The sequence below is a fragment of the Macaca fascicularis genome, chromosome 16 (genome assembly GCF_037993035.2).
Source record: "Macaca fascicularis isolate 582-1 chromosome 16, T2T-MFA8v1.1".
NCBI lineage: Eukaryota > Metazoa > Chordata > Mammalia > Primates > Cercopithecidae > Macaca > Macaca fascicularis.
Window position 1 is genome coordinate 8,000,528 of NC_088390.1, and position 17,939 is coordinate 8,018,466.

The window sequence follows — 17,939 nt, forward strand, 5'->3', positions numbered from 1 at the left end:
AAAGCCACTCGTCAGACTCCGCCTCCCTCCCTTAGCCAATCTGTGGCCACCGGAGCCGCGCACGCGCGGCCAGGCGCTCGGAATACAATAGTTATGTGAGCATCTGCGAGCGTGGTCTCGCGGGCGGGTGACGTCATCGAGGCCAGAGAGGAGGAGCCGTGGACAGTGGGCGGGAGGCTGCCAACGGTTTTGAGCGTAGAGGGAGGCGCGAGAGGGGGATCTCAGGGGAGGAGGCCAATCGCTTGCCCCCCGCTTTGGCAAACTGGGGGCTGAGGACTGGAAGGGTGGAGATTAGGCGGAATCAGGTGGTCGTCGGGGTAGAGGATCTCGGGCTAGGCTTGAGGGCGGCGTGCTTTTTAGGGACGACTTAGGGCGTGACTGAGGGTTCACAAAGTTTCTTTTGGGGTGGTCGGGAGGGAGAGATTCTAGGGAGCAAGGAAGCTTGCTATGGCTTTCTTGCCAGGAGGGGTCGGAGGGCAAGTACAGGGGAGCTGACCCTGGGTAGAACGGGTGAAGAGGTGGGGGAGCGTGAGGTTCCTCCCTCTCTTGAGACTGGAGCCAGTTGAGGGACAAGTAGGGAAGGGGGACAGAAAATGGGCCCCTAGTGGATTTGGGTCCGTTTCCGTTGGGACGTTTTGGGCGTGAGAACTTAAGAGCTCAGTTGACCGGGGATAGCCTGTTCCGGAGTTGATGTGCAGCTTCCAGCACTCGTAGCTGGGAAGAGGAGCTTCAGCGGCGCTGTTGTCCCACAGTAGGTCTTCTGTCCGCACCCCCTCTGCGCTGCACCGTCTTAACACTGTTCCCAGGAGCTGGGGAAAGGGATGCTTTTGCCCACTCCCATGGGCCCTGGAACTGGTGGAAACCTTTCCTCTAACCATAAAGCCTCGATGCCCTTAATTCACCAAGGATCCTTGGCGTGGAGTCTTCCTCCCTTCACCAAAATCTTTCTTCGTGAACTTTTCCTCCTGGACTTTGCTACAGCAGAACCTCCCAGCTCTGTGCTGTCTCCGGTTGTCTCTTCCCTGTATTCATGGCAACATCAGCTGACAGCCCCAGTTCACCCCTCGGGGCGGAGGATCTCCTGAGTGATTCCTCAGAACCCCCTGGGCTCAACCAAGTGTCGTCTGAAGTGACCTCCCAGCTCTATGCTTCTTTGCGCCTCAGCCGGCAGGCGGAGGCCCGAGCCCAACTGTATTTACCCACCACCTCCCCGCCTCATGAAGGGTTAGACGGCTTAGCCCAAGAATTGAGTCGAAGCTTGTCAGTCGGATTGGAAAACAACTTGAAGAAAAAGGTGAGGGAAGTGTGTCTTGGAGACCACTGTGGCACCAGACACCAGAGAGTCTTGGGATTGGGGTTGGTAAAAGTAAAAAACTTTGATGAGATTTGAACTCTTCTTGTTGGATTTCATATTCCCTTTAACTGCATAGGCAGTCATGCGCAGTCATAGGCAGTCATGAGGGAGGGAGTGACCTGGGACACCATAATTTGAAAATTATGGAACTTCCTAGTGTTTTTGTGAGAGACATCTCTGCTCCGAGTAGATAGAGCAAACCTATGGGGTAGGTTGGTGAGCTGTTTCCTGTGTACTTGGAATGGGGAAGATTTCTTGATCCCAAGAGGGAACTAGGGACTTAGGATAGCGGCTCAGATCCTTCCAGCTCAACACTATTTTGATAGTATGGTTCCAACTCTGGCATGTACATCATTAAGACGTAGTTTAGTCAACTACAACATGTAACAGAGAAGATAGTTATTAGTACTGTATAGAAAAGGTGTCATAGTCAATTTGCAGTCTGGTTAGGTCTTCCAGAGTTTGGAAATAATAGCCATAAGCCACACAGTCCTTACATTTGTTCTTGAATTGGCAAGAATCTCCACAATTCTTGTCTTACACCTCCTCAGTTATTTTATTTACATTCTCTTTCTGGCTTCTATAGTGTTTGAATTTCTGACTCAAGGTTAGGACATCCCTTATTGTATCTGTTTGGTTTTTCTTGTTTTCCAAAGTGCTGGAGTGAAAATTCTACCCTGGCAATAGGTAGGAGACAGATAACACAGGTTGCATCTGATTTCCGTGTGGCTTTTTTTCTAGGATGGTTCTAAGCATATCTTTGAGATGGAAAGTGTTCGGGGTCAGCTCCAGACCATGCTCCAAACCTCACGTGATACAGCCTATCGTGAGTAAGCCCCTTCCCTAGAACTATGAAGGAGAACCTAGATTTAAGGGGTGGGAGAAAGTGGACAGAGGAAGCAGACAGGAAAACCCAAGCAGGAAAACCTCTGAGCAAGAGATTTCAGGAGAAAAGTCTCCCTTTCTTTGGGAGGGGGGGTGAAGGAGGGAACTGGAAAGGAAGGCCTTTTCTTGAAGTGGCCCGTTTTTGTCATTACCTGACTGTGGCTTTGGGGTCCCTCTGGCTGCCTGCAGGGGATCCCCTCATTCCTGGCGCTGGCTCAGAGAGACGGGAAGAGGACTCCTTTGACAGTGATAGCACAGCCACCTTGCTCAAGTGAGTTCCCCTTGGGGTTCTCCTAGCTTGCTTGCTTTCTTGGAAATCCAAGTGTTTTGTTTCTTATTTCTCCCTTTATTGCTTTTGTACCTCTCAGGAACCCAAGAGGCTTATCACTTAGCTTTCAGTTTTCATCCTTTTTCTACTGTCTCCTACCCGCTTTACTCCTTCAGGAACACGGATATTTGCTGCCTGGTACCCGGTTTTCTCTTAACCTCCAGTCGTTCTTTCCCTCTAAAGAGTTAGTTTGGGCCGGGCGCGGTGGCTCAAGCCTGTAATCCCAGCACTTTGGGAGGCCGAGGCGGGCGGATCACGAGGTCAGGAGATCGAGACTATCCTGGCTAACATGGTGAAACCCCGTCTCTACTAAAAATACAAAAAACTAGCCGGGCGTGGTGGCGGGCGCCTGTAGTCTCAGCTATGGGAGGCTGAGGCGGGAGAATGGCGTGAACCCGGGAGGCGGAGCTTGCAGTGAGCCGAGATCACGCCACTGCACTCCAGCCTGGGAGACACAGCGAGACTCCGTCTCAAAAAAAAAAAAAAAAAAAAAAAGAGTTAGTTTGTTTCTGCTGAAACCTTTAAGCGAATCCCAGACCTGTGTGTTATTTATGGCACTGTGGTTATATACCTTTATGACTTTGGACAAGTCTCTTGCCCTCTCTGGGTCTCAGTTTCCTCATCTGTAGAATATCACAGTTGGACAAGTGGATTTCAAAAGCTTTCCCAGCCCTAACATTCTCTCCCTGATTTGCTCAGCACCCGGCCCCTGCAAGACTTGTCTCCATCTAGCTCAGCCCAAGCCCTGGAGGAGCTGTTTCCCCGCTACACCAGCCTTCGGCCAGGGCCTCCACTCAATCCCCCAGATTGTCAGGGGCTGAGAGATGCATTGGATTCAGAGCATACCCGCCGCAAGGTAAGATGAAAAGGCTTCCTTTTGAGAGCAGCAAAGATTAGAAAGAGGGGATCCAAGTGTTGAAAAGGGCTGAGGGTGAAGAGCCTGAAAGCTGGGACTTAACTCAAATGTTTTCCTGAGGACGTTTTTGACCATCCAACTAATATGGCACCACCTCCCTTCCAAGTAGTCAGTCAGATCGCCCTCTTATTTCCTTCATATAGCTTATCGTTCTGATATATCTTGTTTTTTTCTTGTCTCTAAAATTTGAGGGTCCATATCTTGTTTGTGTTAGTACTGGCTGCCTAAGGTCTAGAATATACATAACACAGAAACACTCAGTGTTTGTTGAGTGGACACAAACTCTGCTAGCTTGTGCATAGGATTTACAGCTGCTGGTGATAGACTGAGCCTTTATCTCTGTGAGCCTCTGCCTTAGTGTCTGAAGGGGACAGAGAAATAGGCAAAGCAGAGGAAAGTCAAAATCCTTGGTTGCCATTTTTGGAAGCCTCTCCTTCTCTATGTTAAACCCCTTGGCATGAATGAAAGGCTTTCCCCTTTATCCTTGCTGTGTTTACTCATTGTGTCCAATGAGCTTCTGAAGGTAGGAGTAACTTTGCACATTTTGCTGTGTGGGCTGCTACACCTCTGCCAAAAGGTTTATGGGATTTTTACTCAGGAGATCCAGGAAAAGGAGGAGCCTGGAATCTAAGCATTTATCTCCTGAAAAGGTACAGAAACATGTTGGAGATCTTGAGCCTCAAGGTGCTTGCTTCAGAATTTTCCTGATTCTCCCTCTCCAAAACTATTCTGTTCTTGGGACCCAGGCTTCTTGGTGCCAGCCCATTCCCCCACCAGAGGAGCTGGAAAGTTTGGTGCTGTGGTCATACGAAAGATGGGCAACACCCAGACTCCTCACCCTTTTCCCCAGCATTGTGAGCGCCATATTCAGAGCCTGCAGACCCGAGTGTTAGAGCTACAGCAACAATTAGCCGTGGCTGTGGCTGCTGACCGCAAGAAAGATACCATGATTGAGCAACTAGACAAGGTACCAGGGTAGCAAAATGTGGGTGGGTCTCGCCATGAAGAGCATTAAGGAATAATAAACAAGGGGGTGGCCAACCAATGTTTCTTGGCGCATGCTGAGAGCTGGGCAAGGGGTTGGTTTGCTGACTGTTGGGAGAAGATGGCTGTTGACTCCACCCCTGTGGGTAAAAAGAGGACAAAAAAGTTATTTTGAAATTCCATTTTACTTGCCCTACCTAAGACCCTGGCCCGTGTGGTGGAAGGCTGGAACCGGCATGAGGCTGAGCGGACAGAGGTTCTCAGGGGACTTCAAGAGGAACGCCAGGCAGCAGAGCTCACCAGAAGCAAGCAGCAGGAGGTGAGCACCCTGGAGTGTATGGCATTAGAACCTGAGTCACAGATCTTTAGATGGAAAGGGGCAGAAATAGCTCTGGAATTAGGGTTCCCAACAGATTGACCTCAGTCTTGTAGTGGCTGTCCTGACATTTCTTCTCATCCTTCCTTTCTTCTCCTTTAACCGTTTCTGCTGTCCAACTTGCATCATCAATGACTTCTTGATTTTTCCCACACCATGTAGTCTTCTATCTGGCCTCTTAGTCATTTAGTTAACTCTGAAGTTTCAAGTTTACATTGTCAATGCTTTATAAAATATAGCACACACAGATTTCCCACAGTTCCTCTGCCCTGTATTCCTCTCTTCCTGAAAGACAGTAACCCGCCTGGAACAAAGCCTTTCTGAGGCCATGGAGGCCCTGAATCGTGAGCAGGAAAGTGCCAGACTGCAGCAACGGGAAAGAGAGACATTGGTGAGAAGATTGGACTGGGTTAATTCCATTGGAAGCTGTTAATTACTTCTAGAGAGCTATGGGCTATTCGTGGATTGTGGGAGATTATAATTTGAGTTGCATCAGAGCACTGTTTCCCAAAGTATGTTCCTTAGAACAGTAATTCAGCTAGATATTCTATTAAAAAAAAAAAAAAGCTCTGCTACCAAGTCGGTTTGAGAAACTCTGCAAATTGTATCCTCATTAGAACATTAGCGTCATCTGAGGAATTATTTTAAAATATAGGCCAGGCACGGTGGCTCATGCCTGTAATCCCAGCACTGTGGGAGGCCAAGGCGGGTGGATCACGAGGTCAGGAGTTCGAGACCAGCCTGGCCAGCATGGTGAAACCCCGTCTCTACTAAAAATACAAAAAATTAGCTGGGCATGGTGGTGCATGCCTATAGTCCCAGCTACTTGGGAGGCTGAGGCAGGAGAATTGCTTGAACCCAGCAGACAGAGGTTGCAGTGAGCTGAGATCACGCCACTGCTCTCCAGTCTGGGTGACACAGTGAGACTCTATCTCAAAAAAATAAAATAAAATAAAATAAAGATTTCTGGGACTTACCCGCAGATGTTTTGATTCAGTAGATATGTGGTGGAACCCAAATCTTTTCAGAAATTTCCTGGATGATTTTTTTCAATCTGGTTTGGGAACTCTGTAGGGCATGGCCAAAAACGGTATGGAATTGACTAGCTCAAGTTTCTTTTCTTTTCTTTTTTTTGAGACAGGGTCTCACTCTGTTGTCCAGGCTGGAGTGCAGTGGTGCAATCGCAACTTACTGCAGCATCTGCCTCCTGGGTTCAAGCGATTCTCCCACCTTAGCCTCCCAAGTAGCTGGGACTACAGGTGCATGCCACCATACCCCGCTAATTTTTGTATTTTTTTGGTAGAGACGGGGTTTCACCACAGTGGCCAGGCTGGTCTCAAACTCCTGACCTCAAGCGATCTGCCCTCCTTGGCCTTCCAAAGTGCTGGGATTACAGATGTGAACCACCATACCCAGCCATTTCACTCAAGTCTCTTAGAGCTGAAATGATAAGGTGATTAGCCATATGAATTAGTAGCCAGGTTTGGAACTTGTTGCATGCATAACGCATGCTTGCTACATATATGCTGGTACTTGTAGTCTTAACAGGCTATATATATATCTGACAGTCCTGATGATGGATGATGGTTCATGATTGTAGGCTGGATATTCTAGTCTTAGTGGAATTTCTTTTGATGATGATGGTGGTAACTATTGTGTATTGAGTACTTACTATGTGCCTGATGCTGTGCTAAATGCTTTCCGTATGCTTTTTACTTTAATGCTCAGAAGGCAGACCTGTTATAATCTCTAGTTTACAGATAAGGATGTTTGCCTAAGAACACATAGTAAATTCCAGAAGCAGGATTCAAACCTGAGATTTGAACCGAGGTCTACTTGGCTCTGGAACAGCTGCTCTTATCTATTATAGTCCTATGAGCTTGTCAACTATTGTGTTTTGTTTGTTGGTTGGTTGGTTGGTTTTAAGATGGAATCTTGCTCTGTTGCCCAGGCTGGAGTTCAGTGGCACAATCTTGGCTCACTGCAACCTCTGCCTCCCAGGTTCAAGCAATTCTCCTGCCTCAGCCTCCCAAGTAGCTGGCAATACAGGTGTGCATCACCATGCCCAGCTAATTTTTGTATTTTTAGTAGAGACATGGTTGGCCAGGCTGGTCTCGAACTCCTGACCTCAGATGTTCTGCCTGCCTCGGCCTCCCAAAGTGCTGGGATTACAGACATGAGCCACTGCGCCTGTCAACTCTTGTGGAGTTTTTTAGGTTTTATTTGAGATGGAGTCTTGCTCTGTCACCCAGGCTGGAGTGCAGTTGTGTGATCTCAGCTCACTGCAACCTCCACCTCCCATGTTAGAGTGATTCTCCTGCCTTAGCCTCCCAAGCAGCTGGAATTACAGGCGCCCACCACCACGCCCAGCTAATTGTTGTATTTTTAGTAGAAACGGGATTTCACCATGTTGGACCAGGCTGGTCTCAAACTCCTGATCTCAGGTAATCTGCCTGCCTTGGCCTCCCAAAGTGCTGGGATTACAAGTGTGAGCCATCGTGCCCAGCCTAATTATTGTGTTTTTAATGAGCATAATTCTCAGCAGGCACCTTGTTTGAGGGTCAGAGGGCAGATTGCTGGTCTCTGAAGAGCCTACTAAGGAGCTTGGTTTTCTTCTGTGGCTGCAGGAGGAGGAAAGGCAAGCTCTGACCCTGAGCTTGGAGGCAGAACAGCAGCGGTGCTGTGCCCTGCAGGAAGAGCGGGATGCAGCTCGGGCTGGGCAACTGAGTGAGCATCGTGAGTTAGAGACTCTTCGGGCTGCCATAGAAGAAGAACGGCAGACCTGGGCCCAGCAAGAGCACCAGCTTAAGGAACACTACCAGGCGCTGCAGGAGGAGAACCAGGCTCAGTTGGAAAGGGAGAAGGTAAAAGTGGCAGTTGGAAGAGTTGAGGAACTAGGGAATAGATGAAGGGCAAAATGATTGAATGGGATGGAATGTTAGAATATGCGGGATATATATAGGCAGGAATGGAGAGTAGAGAGCCACGTGTGGGAGACAAAGTTGAGAGTATAGGGCCAGCAGGAAGGGCTGGGGGTTTTGAAAACACGAAAGGCCAAAGACTGAAATTCAACAGGGATGGGGAAATAAGACAAATGGGAGGAGAAGGGGAAGCTTGGGATTTAGGGTTTGGGAGGATGAACTGGGGAGTGGAGGTAACCAGGAGATAGGAAATGACATATGTATGTACGTTTGATTTGTCTTTCATAGGAGAAGAGCCAGAGGGAAGCCCAGGCCGCCTGGGAGGCCCAGCACCAGTTGGCGCTGGTGCAGTCTGAGGTGCGGCGGCTGGAAGGAGAGCTGGATACAGCTCGGAGAGAGAGAGACGCCCTGCAGCTGGAAATGAGCTTGGTGCAGGTCAGAAGGCAGAGGGTTCTTGAGGTTTTGTTCTGTGAGAAGTAGATCTGAGGCAGAGGGGACCCCTCAGGAGTTGTGGCAGACACTCCCAGTTCAGGGATTTGGGGTTTAATTCCATCAACAGTTTCTTTTTTTTTTTTTTGAGACGGAGTCTCGCTGTGTTGCCCAGGCTGGGGTGCAGTGGCGCGATCTCGGCTCACTGCAAGCTCCGCCTCCTGGGTTCACACCATTCTCCTGCCTCAGCCTCCAAGTAGCTGGGACTATAGGCGCCCGCCACCACGCCCGGCTAGTTTTTTGTATTTTTAGTAGAGACGGGGTTTCGTTAGCCAGTGATGGTCTCGATATCCTGACCTCGTGATCCACCCGCCTCGGCCTCCCAAAGTGCTGGGATTACAGGCTTGAGCCACCGCGCCCGGCCTATCAACAGTTTCTATGTAGTATTTTGGGTAGTTTTCTGTCCTAAACTCAGAGCCATTTCTCACTGAGTGACCATTTCCCACAATATGTCAGACTGACCTAGTGTTACTTTTAGGATTAAATAGGTTTAAATCTATGAAAGATACCTTATGTTATTTTAAGAGATGACACCACACTTAGTGGGTTGACGGAGCAGGTGAAAGTTTTTGTCAGAGACTTGATTCCAATCGTAACAATATGCTTTGTAATTCTCTTTACTTGACTAACTTGTATTAATTTCTCTGAGTAGGTCAGGGACCCAGGAGGGCAATGATTTTTTAATTTACTTATGAAACTTCCATAACAGCACATGGCCTGGCGCAGAATTGTACTCAAAAATTGTTTGTCAGATATAATTACACTTTGAAAAACACTTTCCATCTAGCTAACATACTGAATTTTAAATTCAAACTAGTCAGACTCTTGCTGTGAAATAGAACAGGAGATGGCAAACTTTTTCTGTAAAGGTCCAGACAGTAAATATTTTTAGCTTTGTGAGTTGTATGGTCTCAGCTGCAACTACCCAACTCTGCTGTTATACCACAGAAGTAGCTACAAACTGTACGTAAACAAATGGGCACAGCTGTGTTCTAGTACAACTTATATAAACAGGCCATGGAGGGCTGAATTGGGCTGTAGTTTGCTGATCTACAGGATACAGGAAAGGATTGGAGAGAGCTGTGTTCTGGCCCATGGTGGAGACACAGCATTGAAGAGGAAAGAATACTGCATTAGGACTTAGGGCACTTAGTTCGACTTCTAGCTAGAATTTTGACCCTTATGGGCCTTGGTTTTTATGTATAAAATGTGTGTTAAGGACAAATGGATGAATTTTCCAGGTGCAAGCCATTCTGAGAGGCTATGTTCTTATAAATGGTTAACTTAAGGAGGTACCAGTGAGGCCGGCATTTGAGAACCATACTCCTTTGGCCCGGTGTGGTGGCTCATGCCTGTAATCCCAACACTGTGGGAGGCCAAGGCGGGCAGATCACTTGAGCTCAGGAGTTTGAGACCAGCCTGGCCAACATGGTGAAACCCCATCTCTACTAAAAATACAAAATTAGCCAGGTGTGTGGCACGCACCTATAGTCCCGGCTACTAAGAAGGCTGAGGCAGGAGAATCGCTTGAACCCGGGAGGTGGAGGTTGCAGTGAGCCCGGATTGCGCCACTGTGCTCCACCCTGGGCAACAGAGTGAGACTCCATCTCAAAAAAAAAAAAAAAAAAAAGAATTGACATAGGGCGTCAGGTGTTACAATGAGATCACATGCAATAAAGACTAAGAAAGCAGCCGGGTGTGGTGGCTCGCACCTGGAATTCCAGCACTTTGGGAGGCTGAGGCAGGCAGATTGCTTGAGCCCAAGAGTTCAAGACCAATCTGGGCAAAACATGGCAGTACCTAAACTCTGCTAAAAACACAAAAAATTAGCCGGGTATAGTGACATGCACCTACAGACCTGTAGTCCCAGCTACTCGGGAGGCTGAGGTGGGAGGATCAACTGAACCCTGGAAGTAGAGGCTGCAGTGAGCCACGATCACACCACTGCACTGCAGCCTGGGTGACAGGAGTGAGACCAAGTCTCAAAAAAAAAAAAAAGACAGGGCCAGGTGTGGTGGCTCATGCCTATAATCCCAGCACTTTGGGAAGCCGAAGTGGGAGGATTGCTTGAGTCCAAGAGTTTGAGACCAGCCTGGGCAACATAGTGAGACCCCATCTCTACAAAAAATAAAAAGATTAGCTGTGCATGGTGACACGAGCTTGTAGTCCCAGCTACTCTGGAGGCTGAGGTGGGAGGATCGCTTGAGTCTGGGAGGTCAAGACTGCAGTGAGCCATAATCACACCACTGCACTTTAGGCTGAGCAACAGAGCAAGACCCTTTCTCAAAAGTAGGGGCTGAGAAATAACCACTATTTGGATTTAGAAATTGAGTTCTTTGGGCCATGCGCGGTGGCTCACACCTGTAATCTCAGCACTTTGGGAGACTGAGATGGGCAGATCATGAGGTCAGGAGATTGAGACCATCCTGGCTAACGCGGTAAAACCCCGTCTCTACTAAAAATACAAAAAATTAGCCAGGCCTGGTGGCATATACCTGTAGTTGCAGCTACTTAGGAGGCTGAGGCAGGAGAATTGCTTGAACCTGGGAGGCAGAGGTTGCAGTGAGCTGAGATCACGCCGCTGCACTCCAGCCTGGGTGACAGAGCAGAACTCCGTTTCAAAAGAAAAGAAAAGAAAAGAAATTGAATTCTTTAAAGTATTATACGTGGAAATCAGATTTTAGTGAGTTGAAGGACTGTGGCTGAGAAAATGGAGACACTTATAGGTTGACTGCTTAAGGAGGAAGAGGCACTGACATTTATTGAATGCCTACTGGCTTTCAGGTACTCTACTCAGGGTATGTTATCTGAGACACAGAATAGATTTGATTGCTCTATCGAACATTCATTTTAGCTAAGAAATTTATGTCTTTCACCCAAAGTTATTTTCACTTTGATGTATGTTTAAAGTGTGAATATCTCATGGTTTTTTTTTTTTTTTTTTTTTTGAGACGGAGTCTCGCTGTGTCTCCCAGGCTGGAGTGCAGTGGCGTGATCTCGGCTCACTGCAAGCTCCGCCTCCTGGGTTCACGCCATTCTGCCTCAGGCCTCCCAAGTAGCTGAGACTACCGGCGCCCGCCACCACGCCCGGCTAGTTTTTTGTATTTTTAGTAGAGACGGGGTTTCACCATGTTAGCCAGGATAGTCTCGATCTCCTGACCTCGTGATCCACCCGCCTCAGCCTCCCAAAGTGCTGGGATTACAGGCTTGAGCCACCGCGCCCGGCCTATCTCATGGTTTAATAAGGAAAGGGAACCTCTTTCACTCCTTGAGGCAAAATTATTGTTCTTCATCTCATACGAGGGGAAAGTTGGTACTGGATTTTGTCTACATTATATCCGCCATCCTCTTGTAAGCCCAAACAGATTTGGGCCGTTATCCCACCTTCCTTCACTCCCAGGCCCGGTATGAAAGCCAGCGGATCCAGCTGGAGTCAGAGCTGGCTGTGCAGCTGGAGCAGCGGGTGACAGAGCGGCTGGCGCAGGCTCAGGAGAGCAGCCTACGGCAAGCAGCCTCCCTCAGGGAACATCACAGGTACATGGGACTCACTGGGTGTCACTTCTCTCAGCCACAGCAGGTATCGTTAGTGCCAGGCCCATGTTCCCTTCAATCCCTTTGCCATGGTCCAGCACTGTGACTCCCAGGGTGCGCTAACTCCTGTCAGCCTGGCCCTGAGTCTCTCTTGGGAGGGCTGCCTTCATGCATTCATGGAGAGCCAGAAGTGCCTGGGAATTTTCATCCCATAGGGAGTAGCCCTTAACCAAGAACTGATAGGTGCAGAATGATAGATGGTCCAGCTCCTTTGCTGAGACAGTGCTGAGGTATGACCTGCGCTGTCTCCGGAGCTGCTCTGTCGGACTGAGCCTCCTCCCAGCCCGGCCTCACTTCTCACCCCCATTCAGCTGCCAAGATTTTCTAGAAATGCTCCCAAAATAAATTTATTTAAGTCTCTGCTTCTGAGGAACCCATCCTAAGACCCCAGCTTTGCCCTTGCTGCTTCCTGTGCCATGGCCAGGCTAGTTGACTGGCTATCTGGGTCACTGTCACATGCACACATGATGTCTTTTTCTCAGTTGGTCACTTCTTCTGTCTCCAGTCCCAGTCCTCTCTCCTACCTGTGCCCTGCAGGAAGCAGCTGCAGGACCTGAGTGGACAACACCAGCAGGAGCTGGCCAGTCAGCTAGCTCAGTTCAAGGTGGAAATGGCAGAGCGAGAGGAGCGACAACAGCAGGTGGCTGAGGACTACGAGCTCAGGTCCTGGTCCCCAGAGTGCCCCTTTCAGGCCCCAGCCCCTTTCTTATGGGTAGAGTCCAAACTGAGAATGCTAAAGAGCTGCTCCCTTGATTGATCTGTCCTCTACATGAGCCTCAGCTCCTTTCAGAATGTCAGATGTCCGACATTCCTTTCTGGCTCTTTTTAGCCCCCAAGTCTCTGCTTCCTTAAAGGCCCTGAGTCACTTCTTCTCTCTTTTCTTCAGACTGGCCCGGGAGCAAGCGCGAGTGCGTGAACTGCAGAGTGGGAACCAGCAGCTGGAGGAGCAGCGGGTGGAGCTGGTGGAAAGACTGCAGGCCATGCTGCAGGCCCACTGGGATGAGGCCAACCAGCTGCTCAGCACCACTCTCCCACCGCCCAACCCTTCAGTAAGCATTGCCCCTTGAGCTAAGCTTCTCCATGGCGTTCTGTTTTTATTTTTATTTTTGAGGCAGGGTCTTACTCTGTTGCTCAGGCTGGAGTGTACTGGTGCGATCATAGCTCACTGCAGCCTCGAACTCCTGGGCTCAAGTGATCCTCCCACCTCTAACTGCCAAAGTGCTGGGATTCCAGGCATAAGCTACCATGCCCAGCAAGAACTATGTTCTAGATTCCTTCTTTGGAAATCTAGCTCCCTTCCAAGGGAAGTACTAAGTTCAGCTCCTAAGGCCTATATCAGGGGAAAAAAATCAGTGGACTTTACAAATAATAACTGCCTCAGCAAAATAAATCCTTTTTTCCATGGCCATAGCTTACTCAGACTGGCCCCATTCTATTGGGCATAACTCTAGTCTCCCAGTCCCAAGAGGGGACAGATGATATGTGGTACTAGTTTTGTGGAGGGACAGCTGAATTAATTATGACGGAAGGGCCAAAAATTGTTGCCAAGTCCTGCCCCAGAGTAGAGTAGGGAGTCTCACTTCCTAGCCCTTCATATGTTGGTACTTCCCACTTCCTTCTTTTAATTATGAAATTGTAGCAGGTGTGGTGGTGCACCTATAATCTCAGCTATATGGGAGGCTAAAGCAGAAGGATCACTTGAACTCAGGAGTTCAAGACTAGCCTAGGCAACATAGTGAGACCTCATCTCAAGGAAAAAGAAGAAAACATTAGGATATTTTAATTTTAATTTTATTTATTTATATATTATTTATTTATTTGAAACAAGGTCTCACTCTGTTGCCCAGGCTGGGCTCGAGCAATCCTCCCTCCTCTGCTTCCCAAGTAGCTGGGACTACACACACGTGCCATTGCCCCCAGCTAATTTTTAAATCTTTTGTAGAGATGGAGTCTCTCTGTGTTGCCAAGGCTGGTTCAAATCCCTAGCCTCAAACGATCCTCCCAAAGTGTTGGGATTACGGATGTGAGCCACTGCACCCAGAAATTTATAATCTTACTAAAGTGTTTGTACCATGTCTTACCTCTTTAAACCTGCTGTGCTTTGACCCTTCTTTCTGCCTTTCTCCTGGTTAGGCTCCTCCTGCTGGACCCTCCAGCCCCGGGCCTCAGGAACCAGAGAAGGAGGAGAGGAGGGTCTGGACTATGCCTCCTGTGGCTGTGGCCCTGAAGCCTGTATTGCAGCAGAGCCGGGAAGCAAGGGACGAGCTACCTGGAGCACCTCCTGTTCTTTGCAGTTCCTCCTCAGATCTTAGCCTCCTGTTGGGCCCCTCTTTTCAGAGCCAACATTCTTTCCAACCCCTGGAGCCCAAACCAGACCTCACTCCATCCACAGGTAACTGGGGACAGAAGTCACTGGGGTTCCCCTTCTGTGCATGAATTGGCTCCCTCTTTCGTACCTTGCCTTCTCTCTGGTACTTGAGCATTTAGTTTCCCAGATGCCTTTAGTGATCACATGTTGCAAAAAGGAGCAGAAATCTGCTCACGTTGGTCCACATAAAGGAACTGAGATCTCATGGAAATGTGGCGTCGCTGGACTTAATGAGAACTGGAGTTGGGAACAGGGGCACTATCAGGAACTGAGGCAGCTAGCTGGCCCTTTTCTGTGGGCCTGCATAGTCTCCTGGGTCCGCCTGTCCTGCACATCTGCTCTTTTTTCTTGCTAGACCAGCATCCAAGGTTCTCGCCCCTCATAACTTCAGTTTACACATGAGTTTGACCAGCTGTGGCTGTGATACTGACTCTAGCTGAGCCCCTAGACATTTGGAGAGACACTGGTGTCTCAGTTTTTTAGGTCCAGTTTAGAGGCCATCTGATTGGACTGGCTGACCTTGGGTGTCGTGTCCACTTCTAGTTTAATGTCAGCTGTGATTTGAGTGGATGGAGGTGTTCTGTGTGGTACAAACATGACAATGTAGGTCGAATTGAAAATGAGGGGTGGGGCCAGACCCAGTGGCTCACACCTGTAATCCTATCACTTTGGGAGGCTGAGGTGGGAGGATGGCTTGATGTCAGGAGGTCCACACCAGTCTGACCAATATAGTGAGACCTCATCTCTACAAAAAATAAAAAATAGCTGGGTGTGGTGGCACACACCCGAATTTCCAGCTACTCAGGGAGACTGAGACAAAAGGATTGCTTGAGCCAAGGAGTTCGGGGCTACAGTGAGCTAAGAAGGTGCCATTGTACTCCAGCCTGGGCAAGACAGCAAGACTCTGTCTCTTTAAAAAAAAAAAAAAAGAGAGAGAGATTAGTTGTATCACAATTAAAAATTTTTTAATTATGTGAGAATAATAAAAGAATGGGGCATATTCTGGGGAAGAGATCAGAACATGTGTGTTACTCATTTCCATTCTTCAGGGAGTTGGTGAGGATATTTATTTGTTTAGAGTTTGAGTACCACAGCTTTCTTCTTCTGTTCATATTTCTGTCTTAGAGTTCAGCTGTGCTATCTCCCAGTCACCTCCAACCAACCCTTCCCTCTCCAGCTCCTTTAAACCTCCATCTTAATCTTCTTCTAGCAGTGACGTTCCTCTTACATTTAATAGGCCCCTTTCTTCTGAGTGTTAGGTGAGTTGATTTGTGGAGGAGCCCCTTCCCCCTTGAACACACTTGCACCCACCCACACCTGTTTCACTTTATAGCTGGGGCCTTCTCTGCACTTGGGGCCTTCCATCCCGACCATAGGGCAGAAAGGCCATTCCCTGAGGAAGATCCTGGACCCGACGGGGAGGGCCTCCTAAAGCAAGGGCTGCCGCCTGCTCAGCTGGAGGGCCTCAAGAATTTTTTGCACCAGGTAAGAGAGATTCCACCCAGACTAGCTCATTTTCTTCTTCCCTTTCTCCTTTCCTCTTTCTGCTCTGGGAATCCAGGACTCTGACCTCATTCCCTGTTTATGACTAACTCTTCGTCCCAGCTGCTTCTCTCAGATCCCTAGGCCTTTTTCTCTATCAGTCCCTGGGGAATTTGACTATCTTATTCACCCACAGTTGCTGGAGACAGTGTCCCAGAACAATGAGAACCCTGCTGTCGATCTATTGCCCCCTAAGTCTGGTGAGTTCCAAATCTGAAGAAAGTTGGGGCTGGGGCCTAGGAAAGATCGGAGTTGGTTATCTAGGATGAATTTTTAGGAGCTGGCAAAGGCAATAAAGCCTTATGAATGCTGGGTGGTGGGACTTCCTTGGTTCTTTGCTCCATTTCCTGATTCTTGGCTCTCTTTCATTTTGCTAGGTCCTCTAACTGTCCCATCTTGGGAGGAAGCCCCTCAAGTGCCACGTATTCCACCCCCTGTCCACAAAACCAAAGTTCCCTTAGCCATGGCATCCAGTCTTTTCCGGGTCCAGGAGCTTCCCTCCTCCCATTCACAAGGCAGTGGTCCCAGCAGTGGTTCCCCAGAGAGAGGTGAGCATGTCCTGGTTTACTAGGGAAAAAAAGAGGGACAGTCCTGAGTGTGTATCCAGTACAGGTACTTACTGCCCTTCTGAATTCCTGGGGAAATGGGCTGAGGGCTGGGGAGAGGGGCCCTAGGATGACACCTGTGATTATTGCTATGTCTGTCAGGTGGAGATGGGCTCGCATTCCCAAGGCAGCTGATGGAGGTGTCTCAATTGTTGCGACTCTACCAGGCTCGGGGCTGGGGGGCTCTGCCTGCTGAGGATCTCCTGCTCTACCTGAAGAGGCTGGAACACAGCGGGTACAAGCCTGGGAGGAAGGAGGAAGGATTCGCAGGGTGGAAGCTGGATTATGGGTAGTGGAGTGGGTGTGTTTTACCCTGAATTGAATCGTTGTCCCTTTCTGGGGAGGAAAGTGAAGGATGAGAGATGGATCCACAGATCTTCTTCTCTTACTGCCCCACACCTTTCTTTTGTCTTTTCCTTTCTATTGCTTTTTTCTTCTAAACAAAAAAATCTTTTCTCCGGGTCGCTCTACCTTCGTTTTTTTCCTCTTTACCCCTCAGCTCAAAACTCAGAATCCTAGAATTTTGACTAGCTAGTATAACTCATTATTTGCTTCCACTAATGTCTCCTCCCAGTTGATGCCCGGGTCTATCGAGTTTGATCTTATTCTTAAGAGATAGAATTGGGGAGTGGTTCTTCCATCCAGTATTGGGTAACCGGGGGGACGGAGCTCCCCATCCTCATACCTTTGATTTGTGTGGCAGGACTGATGGCCAAGGGGATAATGTCCCCAGAAGGAACACAGAATCCCGCTTGGGTGAGATCCCCCGGAAAGAGGTGAGGGAAAGTCAGGCAGGGACCAGGGGAGAAAAGGGCTCTCACTGACCAGTTCCTTCACCTCTGCGCACTCCTGGCTGGCCCCTCCATTCCACCCCCGCATTCTGTAGCATGGCCTTTCCTCCCTGCAGACTCATCTGGCCCTCTCCATGTGCCTTTCCTCAGTGGTGTGGGGAATTGAGAGGATCTGACACTGATTTCTTCCTCTCTCTTCCCTCAACTCTCAGATTCCCTCCCAATCTGTCCCTCGCCGCCTTGCTACAGCCCCCAAGACTGAAAAACCTCCCGCACGGAAGAAAAGTGGGCACCATGCCCCGAGTAGTATGAGGAGCCGGGGGGGAGTCTGGAGATGAGCCCCCCTACCCTCTTTCCTCTTCTTTGTTCTCTTATTGTTGTTATTTTAATAAATGCTCGATAGTCTGTATCAGAGTCTCTGGCTCATAGGAATTTGGAAAATAGAGGTTTTGTAGGAAATCACTTTGTAAAGAAACCACATTTGGTTTGAGTACTTTTTTTCATATGTTACGTGTTTATATGTCATTTCCTATGGGAAAAGACGTGAATGCTTTGGAAGATGGTCTATGACAAGATTTGGAAAGTTGGAGTAGCTAAGATTCAGTGGACAAAGCTAAAACCTGCAGAGCAATGAACTCTGGGTGGTAGTGGAATTATGGGTGATTCTTAGTTTTTTAATACATTTCTGTATTTTCCAAATTTTCTAAAACAAGTATATGTTACTTTAATAATCAGAAAAGACCCAAACTTTAATAAGAGTAAGTTATTGTATAAAGAGTTTGAGTTAAA

General features: G+C 48.5%; 1 protein-coding gene across 7 annotated transcripts; it reads left to right on the forward strand.

Annotated features, from left to right (window-relative positions):
- The first annotated feature begins 144 nt into the window (after positions 1 to 144).
- Positions 145 to 17,559, forward strand: CNTROB (centrobin, centriole duplication and spindle assembly protein). 7 transcript variants are annotated; one of them, XM_074018505.1, is made up of 20 exons: positions 145 to 751; positions 982 to 1,294; positions 2,096 to 2,184; positions 2,429 to 2,510; positions 3,267 to 3,423; positions 4,334 to 4,450; positions 4,670 to 4,786; positions 5,136 to 5,234; positions 7,471 to 7,707; positions 8,053 to 8,199; positions 11,654 to 11,787; positions 12,382 to 12,507; positions 12,731 to 12,893; positions 13,978 to 14,236; positions 15,546 to 15,697; positions 15,891 to 15,954; positions 16,132 to 16,302; positions 16,462 to 16,594; positions 17,063 to 17,135; positions 17,363 to 17,559. In XM_074018505.1, the coding sequence occupies exons 3-20, from the start codon at positions 2,097 to 2,099 to the stop codon at positions 17,486 to 17,488; spliced, it is 2,445 nt and encodes an 814-aa protein (XP_073874606.1). In that variant the 5' UTR covers positions 145 to 751; positions 982 to 1,294; position 2,096; the 3' UTR covers positions 17,489 to 17,559. The 7 variants fall into 7 exon arrangements, with proteins under 7 accessions (XP_073874606.1, XP_045231316.1, XP_005582870.2 ...); XM_045375381.2 differs by having other exon boundaries at positions 2,096 to 2,180; XM_005582813.5 differs by having other exon boundaries at positions 145 to 1,294.
- The last annotated feature ends 380 nt before the right edge of the window (positions 17,560 to 17,939 follow it).

Coding starts and splice junctions, on each gene's coding strand:
- CNTROB (XM_005582811.4), top strand. CDS start 1,031: ATGGCAACATCAGCTGACAGCCCCAGTTCACCCCTCGGGGCGGAGGAT. Junction 4,451..4,669: donor TGATTGAGCAACTAGACAAG/GTACCAGGGTAG, acceptor GCCCTACCTAAG/ACCCTGGCCCGTGTGGTGGA. Junction 15,955..16,131: donor TCTATTGCCCCCTAAGTCTG/GTGAGTTCCAAA, acceptor TCATTTTGCTAG/GTCCTCTAACTGTCCCATCT.